Source organism: Ahaetulla prasina, chromosome 2, assembly GCF_028640845.1.
Source record: "Ahaetulla prasina isolate Xishuangbanna chromosome 2, ASM2864084v1, whole genome shotgun sequence".
Taxonomy (NCBI): domain Eukaryota; kingdom Metazoa; phylum Chordata; class Lepidosauria; order Squamata; family Colubridae; genus Ahaetulla; species Ahaetulla prasina.
The window spans coordinates 20,318,287-20,337,070 of record NC_080540.1 but is presented as its reverse complement, the minus strand read 5'-3'; the positions used below and the strand labels follow the sequence as shown (position 1 = coordinate 20,337,070).

The 18,784-nt window shown below is 39.2% G+C and overlaps 1 protein-coding gene across 2 annotated transcripts; it reads right to left on the bottom strand.

The window, feature by feature from the left end:
- Nucleotides 1-1,238: 1,238 nt before the first annotated feature.
- LOC131190302 (zinc finger protein 271-like) lies at nucleotides 1,239-10,990 on the bottom strand. 2 transcript variants are annotated; one of them, XR_009153280.1, is made up of 3 exons: nucleotides 10,040-10,990; nucleotides 6,111-7,937; nucleotides 1,239-5,487 (listed from the first exon to the last, which is right to left on the bottom strand). XR_009153280.1 is itself a non-coding variant. In XM_058167571.1 (2 exons), exon 2 carries the CDS (start codon nucleotides 7,908-7,910, stop codon nucleotides 6,726-6,728), a length of 1,185 nt encoding a protein of 394 aa, XP_058023554.1. In that variant the 5' UTR covers nucleotides 7,911-7,937; nucleotides 10,040-10,990; the 3' UTR covers nucleotides 1,239-6,725. The 2 variants fall into 2 exon arrangements, 1 of the variants encoding a protein (XP_058023554.1); XM_058167571.1 differs by having other exon boundaries at nucleotides 1,239-7,937.
- Nucleotides 10,991-18,784: the final 7,794 nt, after the last annotated feature.

Genomic DNA, 18,784 nt, shown 5'->3' with positions numbered 1-18,784 from the left:
CTAGTAGTGCTATATCTTGTAAGAATGGTCAGAAGGAGCTAGTGTGGATTTAGAAAACTCATAGCCAAAATCCAGAAGCAGTTCATTGCTCTGAGATTCTGCTGCTCATCCCCCCCTCTGTCACCTCTAAATTAGCCTCCAAATATGGGAATTGGGGTCTACTTGCCAGCAATTTCAATGGGGAATGGGAATAGTGTCCCTTTTGGAAGCTTTCTGCTCAAACATCTACTACAAATGTCTTCTCCCAAAATGCTACTACTCCTTTTAGACAATATCTCTGGTCTGTGGAAGCTCAGGAGAGCATGTTCCACACCATATCCCTCCAACATCTATACACCCCTGTGTTACATGTCAGTGTTTTCATCTCAGAGCAGCATTGGAGCTTTTTCCAAGAGATACAGTCCAAAACGTGATAAACTGAGAGCCAATATAATACATTAATTACAATAATTAGGTTTCAGTTGAGATGGATTAGTTATTCATAAGAAATGCAAAGCTACTTAGCTTGGTTAATGGGAATGAATGTGCCACCTCTTTATCTCCATCCTGAATAGGTCTTTAATCATGGTCCAGTTTTCCCATACTGTATCTGTAACACAATTTAGGGCAGCTGCCAATTTTGGTTCACAGAATCTGAAAGGTTGATTGTCACTTTCAAATTCAGGTGAGTATTAACTGGAAATGTCTACAGGTTCAGACGACATGTGGAAATCATTTATCATAATTAAAGACTTGCATGAAACAAGACAAAGAGGTTGTAGTTGTATGAACTTTCCTGGTTACCAGCCTGAGTGATTTAGTATGTTTTGTGAACCAGGAATTTAAATTACTCCTTCATTAAAAAGCTTTCAGTAACCATTTCTCAATCTAATCTAATTTACAGGATAGTTCTGAAGATAAAGTAGGAGGTAAGCTATGTATCCTGCCTTAAGGTACTTTTAAAGATAATAATGAAAGATAAATACAGAACTGACCAAGATTTATTCTAAGACAAGTTTGTTAGAACTTTAAATGTTTTCTATACCGAGGCTTAACTTCTGAGCAAGAATATTCTGAGTTTATATTTTCACTTGTGACTAGATCATCTCTGCTTCTGGACATATTGTCTGAATTTGCTTCAAGGGAAATGAAGTAATACTGTAGCTCATTTCATTTAGAAGTTGGTTGATGCTATCTCCTCTGGCACAGCTTTCTTACAATCTGCTATTTGGAACAGAAATAGTGCTTGAAAAGATAAAAAACAGCATTATAGAAAATTTATTGAAAGAAGGGCCTTTCAGGGACAGTTGATTTGGAATTTTGCTAGTTTGTATCATTTTTTTTATTTTTTTTAAACATTTCATAACACTTTGATTAAGCATTTTTGGGTAGATGACCAGTGAACTATCAGAATGAAATCTGGTATATACAATGGCTCAATGCAGTACTTTAAAACTGGATTAAAAATACATTTGCTGTGTTCACATAACAAGCAATGCCCAACAAATTTGTTTTTTAAAAAATCACATATTCTTTAAAGTGGTGGTGTAGTTCATAGGAAGTTAAGACTGTGTCTGGATTCCTATAAGATGCTGAATCATAAATTCCCCTCAACTATTATATCCTAGTCTCGTAAGTTATGTGGAACCAGACATTCAATATATTATACTATACTATTATAATATATGTCCACTTTTAATATTAAGTGAGTATTCAATCCTCCATATATTTTCAAGAGAGGAAAAAATACAATATCTTGTCCTTTGATACTTGTAGTCAAAACCGGTATCAGAATTAAATGATAGCGGTTCCAAGAAGGTTCCACACCTATTTGCGCTATCCAGCTGACCCCAAGGGCACAGATAAACTTCCAAGTGGCCTCAACAACTCTCAAAAAGAATGCTAATGACCAGATGATTGCAATATAAATCCTTCCATTCTCCACCATTCAGTCAGAACTGAAGAAGCTTCTGGGATGAGAAGTGAAATGTCTTCGAAGAAAAACTAAGAAAGTCCAGTTGCCTTTTGAAAAAGCACCTTTGGGATAACCATGACCTGAATCTCCATAGATATTTATCAGGATTAAAATAGTGTGCATGTGCAAATTTCAAACCATAGCTTGATTTCTGTGCTCAGCTTTCAAACAGGATAAAGTACAGCACAGTGTGATAACCTTCCTTATGTAATACAGAAATGATAATGCTATTTGCTATGTACATTTATCATATGGGCCTCCATTTAAATTTACATTCCCTTTGAACTTCTTCTGCAGAGGTGGCAAACAATGCAAAAATAGATTATAATACAGTATCTTAAGTGAATCTAACACTGTGCTTGACTAGTTATTTCAAGTACTTGCAATGAGTATTAAGTACAATATCCACCTTATGATGCTTTTACAGAATTCTAACTAGTGCTTGAATTAGTCATTAAAAGCATACTTCGTTCTGGAAAAAGTTGGGGTATCCAAAAAGTGGGACTCAAGATTGTGCTGCGGGAAATACAAGACAAATGGAAGATGGTTTGAACCCTGACCCATACACCATATATCTGATACACTTCACTATGTCCCTTGGCCACCAGTCCTGGTACAATTTACTCAAGGGGTTAAATGCATATTATTTTATGTTACTATTATATGATGCACCCTCCAATTTCCTTTCCTCATCAACATCAATTTAATTAACGCATTGCAAACAAGACTAAAATGATTTGCCACTTTCAATTTAAAACAAAACTAACTATACTATGGAATATTTGCTGCAGTATGTCAGAAGTAGAAATATAGGATTGGGGAGCCTTAACTATTTTTTTTAAATCTAAAACCATTCTATTTTTTTGTGTGTTTGAAATACTGTAGCCTGCCTTCCTTTATATACATATCTTGGACAAAATCTCTGCAAATACACTGAACTTCTGAAAAAGCATGGATGGGCATGCACTACACAGTACAAATCACTGGTAAGCAAATGACATGTATATATTTTAGGAGTGTAACACATCATCTTATTTTGATTTTCAAGAACCAAGAAAAACAAAAGCCACAACACACTTCTCAATACCAGAAGTAGAAAACCATCGGGTACTCTTTTGCAAGGTACAAGCAGAATAATATATCTGACCCATGATGGGATGGAGATCATTCTGATATAAAATGGAGTAGGACTTTAAAGGGCAAAGAAGAGAAACATTCAAATACTACTATAGGTATTCTGCAGCCATCCAAATTAAGGCATCAGTCTTTTTTCTCCTTATTTCTCAGAAAATGAGTCTTCCATCTGCTCTTCAGAAATTAGAGTCAGCTATCACAGTTGCCTCAAGGGAAGGCAAGAACGTCTCTTGCTCATGTTCAGAACAGATTTCTATAGAATTCTGACATTTTTACTCCTTCCCTGTGATTCTTCTCATGTAAAGAGGAGATTGGGGGCAAATCTATTACAGCCATCATCTTTCCTGGCTCCTCATTCCCCCGTTTCCATAGTTCTGTCAAGTTCCAAAGAAGATTTCCATAGTGGGAAGCCCTCTCTTATTCTAATAGGTTTCTTCCAAGAAAATAACTGAAAACTGAAGATTTTCTGTTGCTAAAGTTATTCCTTCAATATGTGGATAGTTGCCTTCCTTGTGTGGGTTCTAGGGCCATCTTTATTTGTGTAAAGACCTTTCTAACTAGGGCAGCACTCACAAAGAAATACAGGTAGTCCTTGAGTTACAACTGTAACAGAGCCTGCTTATTGCTGTCAGAAGTCAGAATAATCTCTAAAGAACTTGTCTCATTAATGACCCCCTTTTTCCCCCCAATACATTTGTCATTAAGTAGGGTGTCTCAAAAGTGGGGGAGACTCTGGGAGGCTTAATGCAGGCACAAAACCACCTGCATTGGGCCTCCCAAAGGCTCTCCCTACCCCGAGATAACCCATGCTCCACTTCCCACCATTTGGGGTTCCCACAGCCCTATGGACCTCCCCCTTCTCACTCCATCACATTGCATGCTGACCTTTCAAAGATCCTCAGAGATAAGGAGATCAAGATGGGGAAGGAGGACAGGCCCAATCTGTTTCTGGTCCACGTGGCAAAATCAAGAAGAAATCCTGCCAGTTTTCCTTTTATTGTTAGCCTTCGCTCCCCCAGCATTAATTGCACTAGCATAAAATTAGCGTAGCTAAAGCTGGGGGAGCTAAGACTAGTGATAAAATGAAAACTGTCATGATATCTTTTCCTCAATTGTGGAAAATTGGCCACATAGGCCCAGCAACAGAGCACCCTGCCCTCCTTCCCTACCCTGAATCTCTTCGAAAAGTGAGCGAACGAAGACCGGGATGGGGTGGAACCTGGTGGGGTGGCAAAGCAGGCCTAGTGTCTGTGGGGACCTTGCAGGGCAAAATGGAGGGGATGGGAAATAGGTAGGTGGACATGCTGCAGCATCTCTGCGGTTGGTCAGTCTGTGAGGGCACTGCAGGCATCATATTGTGGCATGCCAGCAGAGCTGGCAGCAGATTTGGACAGTGGGCAGGAACGTGGGCCAGTCCTGGAGTCTGGGAAAAGCTCGGACAATGTCTCTGAGTCAGAGGCAGAGAGGGGGCCAAGGCCATCTGGTAGTTCTTTGCTGCCTCTGGAGTCTCCGGAGTCTGACACTAGCGAGGCAGAAGAACAGAATGTGCCTGTTCCCAGGGTGCACAAGCACAGAGCTGCCAGGAGACAAGAACAATTAAGGAGACAGGGTCAACTTGGGAGTAAGGCTTGGAGATGATTGGCCCCTCCCATAAGTCATAAAAGAGAAGTGAATGGGATGTGAGGTTTTGCAGGAAGCAATTGGTTCATCTGGCCGATTCAAGATTTGAAAATTCTGTTTGTGGCTCTGTGCCAAGTTTGGCCTTGCTCTGCGTCTAGAAATTAGCTCTTTGGCAGCGTTCCAGGTGAGATAAGTGGGTGTTGATAACCTTCCTCTGAAAGACTGTTTATCAAGCCTTGTGGACTGTAAATGAAAGTAATTTACAGCCGTATGAATTAAAGAGGTTTGCCGGGACAAAGTTTGTGCTGTTTAATTTCTAAGGAAGCCTAGGTCAGAATACATCATAACTTTGGAATGAGATCTTATGTAGAGCTTTTTTTTTTGGTTGGGCGAGGTCTGCTGTAACTTCAAATAGTCAACCTTCATAACTCGAGGACTACCGGTATTAGAAGAACTCACATTTTACCATCAAGGGGTGTGAAAATTATCCCAAACCGAAGGAGAAACACAGTAGTAAGTGTGCTTAGGGAGCACATTTAAGCTGTTCAAGCTGTATAACCTTTGCAACAATTTTATAAGCAAATAAGGGCTATAATCCTCATACTGCAAATTTTACAGGTCTGACTTACATCAAGAAAATACTTGCCAAAGGCCACCAAGCAAGAATCTCAGTGTCGACACTGAAACCGAAACCTTTCCGATGCATATTTCAGTCTTTTAGCCACTATCCTATTGTCACTTGACAGGGAAATCTACTCCAAAATGTTCAATAAATTCCACTAAAAAGTAAAAAAAAATAGAAAAATAATAGCATTGACAATTTAAATCTCTGATATTGTCACTACAAGCCTACAAATGCATGGCAGTGACTAGGCTACATAAGATGCCAGATTGTTCTTCAGTAATACCAAGGAAGGCCATCTGCTTTTTGTGCTTCTTAGGGTGTGACATGACATCCGTGAAGACAGATGCCAAGAATTGGAGCTTATATCAGATCGTTCAGCTGTTTCACCCAGCACTTTTATTTCGATTAGCAGTACTGTTCTATGGCAACAGTCTTTCCCACTCATGTTATCCAAGATGTTTTAAGCTGAAAAAGCAAGGGATTAAAACCAGGGCCTGCTGCATACAAGAATGTGCTCTCAGCAAGTATTCTATGACCTTCCCCCACCCACCACCCATCCACCTGCCAGCTTTGGGGACAGCCACAATGAAGAGTCACCAAGCACAGGATGATCAAGTTTATAACTCAGATTCCAAGCAGTGAAGTTTCTATAGTCTACTATTAAAAATAATAAAGAAAGGGGGGGGTCATTGGGTCAAGGAAATACACTAAATCGGGACCGCTTCTCTGCCTTATGACAAACCCCATAATGGACAAAGTAAAGCAGATTTTTCTCACATGCAATTTTCCATTGGCTTTAAACAGTGGCAGCATGAAACCATGAAGCAGTCCACTGGAGGATGTATGTCAATTTCATGTGGTAATAATATTTGCTGTTTTCATGTGCTACTGCATTACAAATAAAAGAGATTGATCTCATCAGAGTTTGATATGAGTGCTAATTGTTTCTCCTCCATTGCTATCAGCACAACTTTTCACAGCTTTCAATTCTTTCACTGTGGAAACCTGAGGGATAGTAGAAGGTTAAGATATTCTCAGAATCCAGGAAAAAGTAAGGGCTGATATGCCTGAAGGTGTTTGAAATGGGGTGTCATTTTCAAAATCGTAACAAGGAAAAGTATAGATATTCCAGGGAAGTTTCTAAGATCCTATTAGAATCTTGGATGGAAAGGAGGGAATCTAGAAAGAGGATCTTAACCAGTGCCAGAGAAGAAAACATTGCAAAGGCATCCTGGTAACATATCCAAATCTTTTTATACTCTTGCAAGTTTCAAGGGATTTGGACAAAAGATCCTACAGGAGATGAGGAACAGATTACTATTTGAGAATCCATCACTATTTCTTCAGGGGGCTGTAATAGAGGAGAACTTGCAGAAAACTCTTCTTTAGAAATTACCCCACGTGGGTTTTTTGATGCCTAGTCAGATGTGAATTCCGGTTAAATCTCTTCCCGCACCTGAGGCACATGTAAGGTTTCTCGCCTGTGTGGATTCGCTGGTGCTTCTTGAGACAAGAGCTTTGGCTGAAGCATTTGCCGCACTCTGTGCATTTGTAGGGCTTCTCTCCTGTGTGAATCCTTTGATGCTGGATCAGATCGGAGATCCCACGGTAATTTTTTCCACACTCAGAACACAGATAGGGTTTTTCTCCCGTGTGGATTCTCTTATGAACAACAAGGTGAGAGCTTTGGGTAAAGCATTCACCACATTCTCTGCAAATATAAGGTTTCTCTGCAGTGTGTATTCTCAAGTGTCTGATAAGATGGGAGCTGACCAGAAAACCTTTTAAACAGACAGGGCACCCAAAAGGCTTTTCTCCTGTGTGGATTCTTTGATGAGCAACAAGATTAGAGCTCACGCTAAAACTCTTCCCACAGTCAGGGCATTTATATGGTTTCTCTCCGGTGTGTATTCTCTGATGTGCAATCAGGGTTGAGCTTTGGGAAAAGCTCTTACCGCACTCGGGACATGTGTAAGGTTTCTCTCCTGCATGGATTCTTTGGTGCTTCACAAGGGCTGAGCTGTCACTGAAACGTTTCAAGCATTCACGGCAAACGTAAGGTTTCTCTCCAGTATGGGTTCTGCGGTGTCTGATAAGTGGTGAACAGCGCTTGAAGATTTTTCCACAGTCAGGGCATTTATAGATTCTTCCACCCTTCCGGGCTGTGGCTTGGTTGGGTTCTCCAACAGTTCCTGCCCGTGGCATGGTTTTACAATGTCTCTTTCTTGGAATATAACCTGAGATCTCAGGACCAAGTTCACTGTCACAGGGTATTTCATCCCCTTGGATTTGAAAAACATTGATTTCATATTCTTCCAGAAGGGAAGATTCTTCTGGAAGAAGTACCTCCTCTTTTACTAGATTTTCTTCATCCTCTGGGAGAATCACCTCTATTTTTACCAGATTTTCCTCATCCTCTTCTTCTTCTTCCTCCTCCTCCTCAAATATTGTCTCTTCTTTCACCAGGTGTTCTTCATCCGCTATAATTGTGAATATTTCCTCCTCTTTTACTTCCTCCTCCTCCTCCTCTGATAGAATTTCCTCCTCTTTCACCAGGTTATCCTCTTCTCTCATCATCTTTAATCTGCTTAAACAAAAGGATTCCTGAAATATACAAGCCATAGCATCAGCAAGTTGAAGTTAGGAAATCAGGAGCACAAGGGAAGGGGAAATTAGGCAACCAAAAGCTGAGAAAAGAATAGAATAGATTTTTTTATTGGCCAAGTGTGGACAAGGAATTTGTCTTTGGTGTATATGCTCTCAGTGTTCATAAAAGAAAAGATCATCAAGAATTCTAAGGTACAACACTTAATGATAGTCATAGGGTATAAAAATTAAAAAAATTAAACAAGAAGCAGATTTTCTATATTAAATAAATCATACTATGAGGTTTTATCAGTCCTTACTATCTAAAGCAGGATTTAGCACCCTTCAAGTCTATTTCCTTCTTAAAAATGGGCAAAATTCTATGACTCAGTCCCATGATTCAATAGCATTCTACAGCAATTGAAAATAACTATTACCTCAGTAATTTGTACAACAGCCCTGTAAGGTGGGTCTTTTGTTGCAAATGATGCAGCTGGCAGGTAATATTTTGCCTAATCTGACTAGAAAAGCTGACTGAACTGTCTTGAGCTTGAAAATGTGTTTGTGCTATTACAGGGTGACCAATGGCTGATTTAAATAAGGCAACATTGTGAAGCGCAGCATTTCAAAATGTGTTAGGAAATTCCTGAGACAAATATAAGCAAGCCATAAATTTATAGCCTTGCAATCCCTTAAATGTGGTTGTAAATTGCATAAAAAAATAGTAGACTTACTTCTAAGTAAGCATGTTCAGGATTATATTGTATTTGGCCTTAAGTATGCTCAAGACCTTCACTTTCCAAATAAGTAAGTGATGAAATATTTGATGAATTTATAGGATTATTCTAAGGATCAGAGTGATCAACACAGATTATAAGTGTGTATAATTATTAAATATAACCATTACTACATTAGTATTTACAGGAGGGATCATCCCAGAGCATACCGAAATTGTGCTGCTGAAATTTGGCCATAAAATTATCTGATTTCCAAGACATGATGTGTGACTTAAAATGGAAATACAATTTTTAGGAAATAAGAAAGAAGGTGAAAGACTCCTATTTTCATTCTTAAAAACTCTCAAAAGACTAAATATAATGAAAAATATTGTCCAAAAATGTTCAATTTTCTCCTTCCAATGTCAAAAACCTCTGACTCCTTAGCTGACTGGGCTGATAAATCTGGAACCCCAATTCCTAAAGCTGCCTAATCTTGATATTAAGGTACATGTTTTAGGAACACTGCAATCAGAAATCTAGTTCTTCGTTGTTTTGACAAGGTCATTTGCAGGAAACTGTGTTTTCAGTCCCCTGACCTTGAAAGAAATCTAAAAGAAATGTCAGGGAGTGCTTCTGTCAAGACTGACTTAAAGCATGTCATATCAAAGAGAAATTGTATATCCCAACCTATTTGAATTCCCCAATTGCCATTTAGGGGCAATTTAAACAATCCCATAAAATGGAACCGTTGTTAGAGAATCCTTCCCTTCTTCCCACCCCCCAAAGTACAAACATGGGTTAATCTTTTTCAATCTGATGCCCTTCAGAAATGTTATTGCAGCTCACAGTTAACAATGACCACAGACTTTTCTGACTGGAAAACATGGAAGCTCCTGGAAGAAAAAAGGGGGCTGGGTTTAGGATGGCAGGAGAACTTTCATTCATCCATCTTCATGATAAGCTGGTCCTGCACTCTTGGGTCCTATTTATGTTCACTTGCATTCTACTTATTTAAAAAAGATTTTGGATTCCAAACAAATACCTATGAAGATTGGAAGCGTTTCATGCAACTTATTTACTGACCTAACACAACGGTGGAGTAAAGAAGCTCTCTTATTTCCCTTCCTTCCACCCTTCTTTCATATTCAGGGGTTGAGATCCCTGACATTCAAGGTAACCTATCTGCCACTTCGTTGTGCTTAGTTGCCGTAAGTTCGCCGGGAATTGCCTTCAGAAAACGTGTCAGGACTGCAAACGAAGCCGAAAACGAGCCTAAGCCGCCTCGACGCAGCCTTAGTCACGAACAATGCACCCCCATCCCTTCCTCTCCCGCGTCTAATACAATAAAACTACCGTCGTACTTATTGATTTCCCTCCCCCCCATTGTTTCCAAATCGTTACCTGTGGGTGCTCAAGAGTTAACGGCTGCAGCGCCCCCGGGAAAACCAAACGACCCCGAGCTGCGGCAGTCTTCACTCAGGTCGTGCTCCCCGCGAAGCAGCAATCAGCGTCTATCCCCGGCCCAGATCATGCGGGGCTGGGTGGGCCTAAATCTCAAAAGGGAGCGGATTCTGCCAAGGGCTCCGAGGCGCACTTTCGACGTTAAAGTAACTCAGGGGAATAAATGAGAAGATACATAAATGAACACACGAGTGGAACAGCGGGCCGCCTCTCTCCTTTTGTTCTTTCTTTCTTTTCTCCACCCCGGATCTATTCCTCCGGATTCGTCCGCCGTTGCTGGCCACACACGGCCCCGCGGTCTTGAGCCAACCCCTTCCTGTGCCGTTACGGTTTCTAAGCCGGACTGCAACCATCTACGCTTCCGCAGCTAAACTGCGCCTCGAGTCACCCGTAGAAAAAAATAGAATAGAAAAGAAAAAGAAACTGGAGCTGGACAGGCGTTCCGGATTTGTCATAAACAGATTTCCGTTTCACGTGTCAGCAGGTTTCTTTATCGGACACGTGTGTGCGTGAATAGAAGACGGTTCGCGTGCGTTTTAAAATCGCGGTTGGTTAAGCAAAGACGGGCTTCACATAATCACGCGAAACCGAAGACAAACTAATCTTTTTTTAGCGCAATGTATGAATCCAACCATTAAAACGCTGTAGTAGAACGATGTTAAAGAAAGGAGGCAAATGATTTTTTACCGTTGGTATGATTTCCAGACTAATGGATAGCTTGTGCAATTTTATTAAATCTGGGTATTAGCCTAACTATAATGACCTATTGCCAGTGTTGATATATAGAAAAAAAGCTGTTTATTATCTGTTTATCTCCACTTTTAATTTTTAGAAGATTTTTTTCTTTATGTATTATGGATTTCAACAAAAAAATAAAATGGATTATTGGATAACTTAAAACATTGGGCCCCTCAATTTATCAGTCAGGAAAAATAAGAATCTTCATTCTCATTTTGTCTCCCTTTCCATCAGGCAATGCTCCCAAACATGAACATTTTCATTGTAAGGAAAAAATCTGGTATTATCAAGAGAGTCTAATTACTTGATGGCATTTCTTGAGCCATTAATCTTTCAAATATTCAGATTAGGGCTACCATGTCTGGGCAGCAGTAAATAAATGTTTCCCATTTAAGAGATGAAAAGAAAGTACAATAGATACTTGCTGAAGATTATAATTACTGCATCTCCCCAGGCAGTCTGATTGGATAGGGCAGACTTGATGGGAAAAGCCTAAACTGTTCTAAATGTGTCTTTTATTATGAAAATGAGGTCTGCTTCTGTTCTAGAGACTCACTTCCATTGCCGTTCTTGGGTTAGGGAAGGGGCAGGGATCAAAAGGCAATAACATCCTGCTTATGATTTGCATGTGTGTATGGGAGAATCCATTTTCATTTTAGAGAATAATGTTTATTTAAACTGAGTATTACAAGCTTAACATTTCTAGGAACTGCTTTGCAGAGATTTTTGTTATTTCTGCTATGTTCTGCTCTCTAAGCATTTGTGAAGTGGTTGCAAATATGTGCATCTACCATACATGCTACCCAAGAGGCAACTTCCATACTTGCTTAACCTGAGATTTTTAAAGTATCAGAAGCTGACTTTAAGTTTGGATGTCACAAATTCTTGGAGTAGCTTGTTACAGCACATCTATGCATATCTACACAGAAGGGATTGTAGAATTGGTCCTAAGGAGTTACCATTGTCCATGGCCACTCTTTCCTGACTACTTATGACAAGGAGGGGATACTTTATTCATTGAGAGGGAAGTTTTCATGTGAGGGGTCCTGGCTAAAGTACTATTTCTACTCTTTCCCAGTGTGAAGGGAAGCAGTCTTTCAAGACTTCACTGCTTTATGAAATCTTGGCTGCTGTGCTGTAATTGTTCATGAACTCTTTCCCTAGTCTCTTTTGGACAGTTGACACCAGGACTCTGCTGAATCTTTTGTGTAGTGGTCATTTCTAGTCTCTGCCTAGCTTCCTGAATTGTCTCTGCAACAACAGGGTGGTCCCTTGCAACCTTTCCCAATATCTAATTTGTAATGAGCTCTGTTGGCTCTTGCATTTTTATCCCCATCTGTTTTCCTGCAGCTGCCAGCATAATTCAGTTTTTAATTAGCACAAAAAGCAGGCACCATACAAAAATAGCCATGTGTTTTGGTAGAAATGTGAATTCTCTGTTCAAAATTTCTATACAGCTATTACCACAATGGCACAGGGAAAGATGTACAAATAACCAGTCAATCCTAAATCAGCAGCATTCATACCTAAACACTATTGGCAATTTGTCAGAAATGTTTAGGGTCTCCTGCTTGAGCAGGGGGTTGGACTAGATGACCTATAAAGTCCCTTCCAACTCTGTTAATCTGTAAATCTGTAAATCATCTCAAAAAAAGCATAAAAGAATGGTTCTAAATCAGACACACTCACTGGGCAACCAAATCCTTGCACCAAGACAAATTCCTTGTGTGTCCAATCACACTTGGCCAATAAAAAATTCTATTCTATTCTATAAAAAAAATTCTATAAGAATATTGAATATAATCCCAAACATTTTGGGATATTTTGATATCTACCCCCACATTCCCATTTACTTCAATACGTTGATTTCAATACACAAAACATGCCCATTGATTTCAATACACAAAACTCAAGAGATGTTTATTTCGACAAGAGGGTACAAATCAGATCAAAGGGGAGGTCACTCAAATGAAAATTGTGTCCTGGGGCTCTAAAACTCTTTAAAAAGTTCTGCCATGGCTATGCTGGCAGGGAATTCTGGGCTGTTCTAGTACTAACTCATATGGAAGCCACCAAGTTGAAGAAAGCTAGTGGTGCACTCCTTAGCACAGCTTCTGAATAGGGGCTTGCATTCCATCAAGATAGACAGGTTAAACAAGGGGTTGGTTCAGCGCACCATACCACACCTCTTGATAGCCCAAAACAGCTCAATAAGTCTTGTAACGTGGGCCCCTCATTTGCCTCATTATTTTATTAAATTGTTATGCCACTCATCTCTTATCTTTTCTACATACAGCAGGAGATGACTCTTATCTTTTCTGCATGCAGTAAATCTGGAGCTTGTTTTCTGGTGGCTTCTATTCAGACAAACTCCTACCCTCAAAACGACGCTATAGAGCACTGCACACCAGAGCAACTAGACACAAGAACAGTTTTTTCCCCGAAGGCCATCACTCTGCTAAACAAATAATTCCATCAACACTGTCAAACTATTTACTGAATCTGCACTACTATTAATCGTCTCATAGTTCCCATCACCAATCTCTTTCCACTTATGACAGTATGACTATAACTTGTTGCTGGCAATCCTTATGATTTATATTGATATACTGACCATCAATTGTGTTGTAAATGTTGTACCTTGATGAACGTATCTTTTCTTTTATGTACATTGAGAGCATATGCACCAAGCCAAATTCCTTTTGTGTCCAATCATACTTGGCCAATAAAATTCTATTCTATTCTATTCTAAAAAAAAGACAGTGAAGTGCTCTGTTACGCTTTCGAAGTGACCAGACAGAGCTGCTGCATACATTTGTATAGTACTATATTACAAGATTGCTATGCATTGGGGAGGAGCCTTGAGTTTGCGTTTACAGTACATAAGCCCCTTGAGATGGTTTGTAGGGAGGGAGCGTAGTTTCTTAACAGAATAAACGAGTTGAAAGGGTCCTTGGAAGTCTTCTAGTCTAACTCCCTGCTCAAGCTGGGAAACCCTCTACCATTTTAGACAAAAGGTTATATTTTTTTTCTTCCTATGTCCCTTTCTGAACCGTAGCCAGGACTGGGACTTGCATGAAGAGCTGAGCCAATGCTGGCTCCGAAGCAGAGCGAGGCTGCGAAGGGCTGCCTCTCCAGAAGTCTTTGCCTTCCTCCGATTCAGTCGGATGTGAACAGACAAACCTATGAAATCAAGTCCGTACCCCCACCCCCTTTGCAAGGCAGCTGAGTCTTTTAGCGAAATCGAGATCCGGGGAAAGAAAAAAGGAAAGGACAGGAAGACAGCCTATCTCCTTTTCGATTTCCGGCCTCTTCTAGGAATCCGAGCACTGTTTGCTAGAGCAATCTAGCAACCCACAGCAATTTTTCGAGGCATCCGCAGGGAGCGTTTTAATCTCTGTTCTACGGGTGAAAGTTCTCCAAGCATATGATTACAGTAACCTGTGCTGTCGGAAAAGAGGAGGACGGTGTCCTTAAGGTTTAGGTTCAGATGCTAAATTACCGCCCTTCCCAGCACACGCCCTTCAGATATGCAGGGTTACAATAATTCCTAATAGATGCGCACAATACGAGACCTGGGTGGAGGATAAGAATTGTCTTCCCTACACATCTGGAGAGAATGGATTTGTGTGAGACTGTAACTATGGTTACTGCCTTTACGGTTCTTGGCTGTCCCAAGGTTTTGCAAGAAACTGTTTATAAATTGGATATATCTGGATGTTATTCGTTCCCGTGCTTTAATAACGTTGCTTCTTCCCAAAGGCACATTAGGTATGTGTGTAGGTCTTACTAAATGTTTAAGCATTTATATATTTATAAATATAATATCTGAACTTTATTTCTATTGTACATCACAAGTGATGAATTTGACTTAATCTCAGTAGACATTGTATTTCAGGTCTACCACCTATTTGATATAATTTGGCCTTTCTCTCTCAAAAGACTTTTGGGGCAAAATCTGATGGCAAATTCTTGATAATCTGTTAACTTTGAAAGAAACAAGATGCAAACTTATTACAATAGAGATGCAGCCCATTCATGTCATTCTCTTTTCTAATAATCATTACTTTCTAAGTTCATCCCCTTCTTCGTGGGCCTTTTCATGAAGTGTATATCTCACTGTTTCTAAAAGTGTGATCCCAGGACTCTGGACGTCCCCCAAGACATGCTCAGGTCTGTGAAATCAAAGTTATTTGCCAAATATTGAAGATACTTGCAAAAATATTTTTAAAATGTGCCCTATTTAGTATTTTTTACAAAGTGTCCAGGGAGCAAAAAATTAAGAAACATTAGCAGCTCATTAAGTGATTTGCAAGTAGACGATCCCACATTCATCATGCGTTAGATCAGGGGTCTCCAACCTTGGCAACTTTTAAGATTCTGGGAGTTGAAGAATTCTGGGAGTTGAAGTCCACAAGTCTTAAAGTTGCCAAGGTTGGAGGTTCCTGCTTTAGATGGATATATGAATATCTTACTAAGGCAGGACCATTCCAGTGAAAGCCTTAGGACCACTGATAAAAATCTCAGAATCAAGCAGCTTTTCCAAGAATATCAAGCAAATGATTTTCTTGTCATCACTATTATTCTATCTGATTTACATTTTCTGGGGTCAGCATGGAACCACCATTTGCTGAACAAAGAAAACTGTTCAAGTAGAAAAGAAACTAAACTGTAAGAAAACTAATTTAACATAGGTAAATATGGAGAATTGGGTTTTTTTTCTTTCAGTGTTTTCCATTTATTCCCATCCTAATATTTTTTCTTCAACATATTTCTTTCATCTTCCAGAAAGGATTCTATCAAACATGTAGGTACCCTTGGTTGTGATTGAAGTTTTACAAGTCTGCACATTTGGGGCTTATTTATTATGCAGTCTTGTACAGGAATTAACATTCAATTTAACATTCAGATTAAAATGAGCTGGGCTGTTTGTGGTTTGGTGTGCTGTGGGAATCCTGACATTGTTTTGGAATGTTGTGCAAACTGGACTAATCCCATTAAACCACAATGATTTAATTGGAGACAGCATATCATATAAAAGCAGCAGTTCAGTTTTGTCAACCAAGGTTGTGGTTTTGCATGCTATGTAAACCAGCTACTGTAGTGTATTGCCTATTAACCTCTAATTTAAAACATATTATTGTATATAAAGTCTGGAAGTGAGGAGAAAGTTGGACTACTTTTAAAAGTGTTTTCTTTGGAAGAGTCTATTTCATAATGCATATGAAAATCCAACACTATCCAATATAATGCTTATGAACATCCAACACAAAAATGAGATAGTTATATAAATGTATTAGAAAAATGCATCTACTTGAATAATTGCATTCGATAATTATACCTATCTAGCTAAAATTATATGTTATAGCTATTTTTTGTTGTATTTTCCCCCTTAAAACATTTTAGGAAACTTTGAGGAAACTCAAGCCTCAGAGTTTTCTTTTGTTGGGCGTGTTACTTGGAACCCTGATACTTATAAAAAGTATCACTTATACTTCTGACACTTTCCACACTTTATAGATTTTGTAATAAAATTCAGTTAATTATAAAAAGGAATTTAGAAAATTAGAGCAGGTGCCAAACAGTAATTAAAAGTGAAGGAATAATGCTGGTTTCCCCCCCCCTCCATATTTTGCTAAATTTCATGTGGATACTGGGCACTGAATTCTAGCATGAGTTAAGGCACCAAGTTTCTTTATGAGCTGACAGTGCCATTTGTAAGTTATTTATTTATATCCCACATTTATTTATTTAGTCAGTTAATTGGTTGGTTAGTTTGTTAGTGGTAATTTCCTCCCACCTGTTCTTATTCTGAAATGCTTTTCATCAAGAAATTGACTTGAATATGATACAGTTTTAAGATGACTTAGTCCCAAAGTATGTAATTCCTGTTTAAAAAAAGCATGTTGAACTAAATTGTCTCCATTTTTTTCTTTATTCAGTTGTATGACAGCTGAATATCTGGCCAGGCAGGTTTTTGATGGAATACTGTGATTCTCAGGAAAATAAAACTCACTTTTTGCAACAAAATGCTTCAGAATGAGTAGAAATATTCTTACTGGAAGCCAAAGCTTGGCCTTCTAATCTGAAGAATAACAGGGGACTTCTTTAAGAAAAGAAAGCATGATGATAATAATAGGAAGCATGTTGTATTCTCTGTATATGTTCCAAGGTACTTAATGTTTTCCTACTTCATTAGAGGTAATTAGGTCTCCTAAACAGTACTCAGAGGCATGCTACAGACTGAAAAATGATAGAATGCAATCACCCAACTTGATAAAAAGAGCTAAGAGAAGGTGGAGACTACATAAAAGGAACCATGGAAACTGACAGAACTAAAATTGAGTTTTAGTTTTTTAAACCCTGCATTCAATAAAAGTAATAAAGACATTATTATTGCAAGAGTCATTTGTATGCAGAATGTGTGCATATATGCATTATATGTGTGAACCTGCTATATATTTAGTGTTACGTGTGTTTGTCCTCACAACGACCCTGTGAGGTAGGTTGGACTGAGAGTTCCAGTGATTTCCATGGTGAAGTGAGCACTTGAATTTGGCTTTAATATACCTAACCTAAACAACTTTTATTACACTGACTAATTCTAGCTAAATGAAAAAAAATTGATCTGTCATTAAGCAGTAAAGGAAGCCTGTAAATTGACAACTTATATTTTTTACATCTGAATTTCACTCCCTTGTATTACTGAATTCATTGCGTTTGCAGAAGCACCATAATATTCAAGCAGTTAATTAACTGGATGTATCTTTTTTAATAGTTTGCAATTACCAAAACATTTTCTGGTAAGGAAATAGTTAACTCACAACACACTTAAAACAGAACATCCACAGACCTCTAAATGAGCAGTTTAAAACTGGAAGTGGAGGATAAAAAAAACTATCTCTCTTTTCAGTGTTTCTTAAACTGTTTGTCCGGGTTATCTCTTTCTCCAGTCTTTTAAGTAATGTCGTTACCACCAGAAAAATGTCCAGATGCGGTTGTTATACACCAGCACTTTGCCAGTGGCAGTTGCAACTGGATCCTCAATTCATAAACCAGCAATTATAAATTGCTCCATTACCCATAATCTATAATCATCCTCCTCCTCCTTCATTGTCTTCTTTTCCCGCAGATGCAGGGTCTGCTTTTTGGATCATTACTCCCAAGATAAATACCCCAGTTTAAGAACTACCATTCTACATAATCAGAAATTCTGCTTTAGAGATAGTATCAACATAGGACCATAATGGACCCTTTTTTGTGGCAGTCATTACGCAAACTCGGCATTTGTAAAACAGCTGTAGCAGTCATTAAACAAACCAATGGTTTGCTGCAAGTGTGCTTTTGCCAAAACTGAACATGCAAAACCATTGTTAAACACTGTCATTAATGCAGCCGTGCACCCAAAGCATGGTCATGTGACTACAGAAGGGGGCTGACTCTCACAACATCAAATCCTCGTTTTAAGTCCTCTTTTCCAGGTGGGTCATAACTTGAAACAGTCACTAAGCAGCCAGTCATAAGTTATAGACTACCTGTATAAGGATCCTGATTCTACAGAGATCTTTCCAAAGGTGTCTCTGTGTCAAAAAAATTAAGATGGCAATGCATTTTAAAAAGGGACAGGGCCTTGAACGCATCATTGTGGACACCATCTTGGGGTTTCACCTCCACCCTGTGGAGATCCTCTGGATTTTGCACTCAAGTATATCCAAAGGGGGATCTCTGTGTACTTTATCCTTTGGGTGGGCATGGTGCCCATGGGGTATGAGGCTGACACCACTGTGGGGCCGCCTCAATTTTCATGTGTTTGGGAAACCACCTACATGGGATGAAATTTACATATGTTTGCACCTGCTGATCATCTTTATGTATACTAGACAGTCCTTTGGGTTCAAAGAAGACACACTCTTGTGCAGTTCATCTGTGGACACGGAGGTGGCTGCG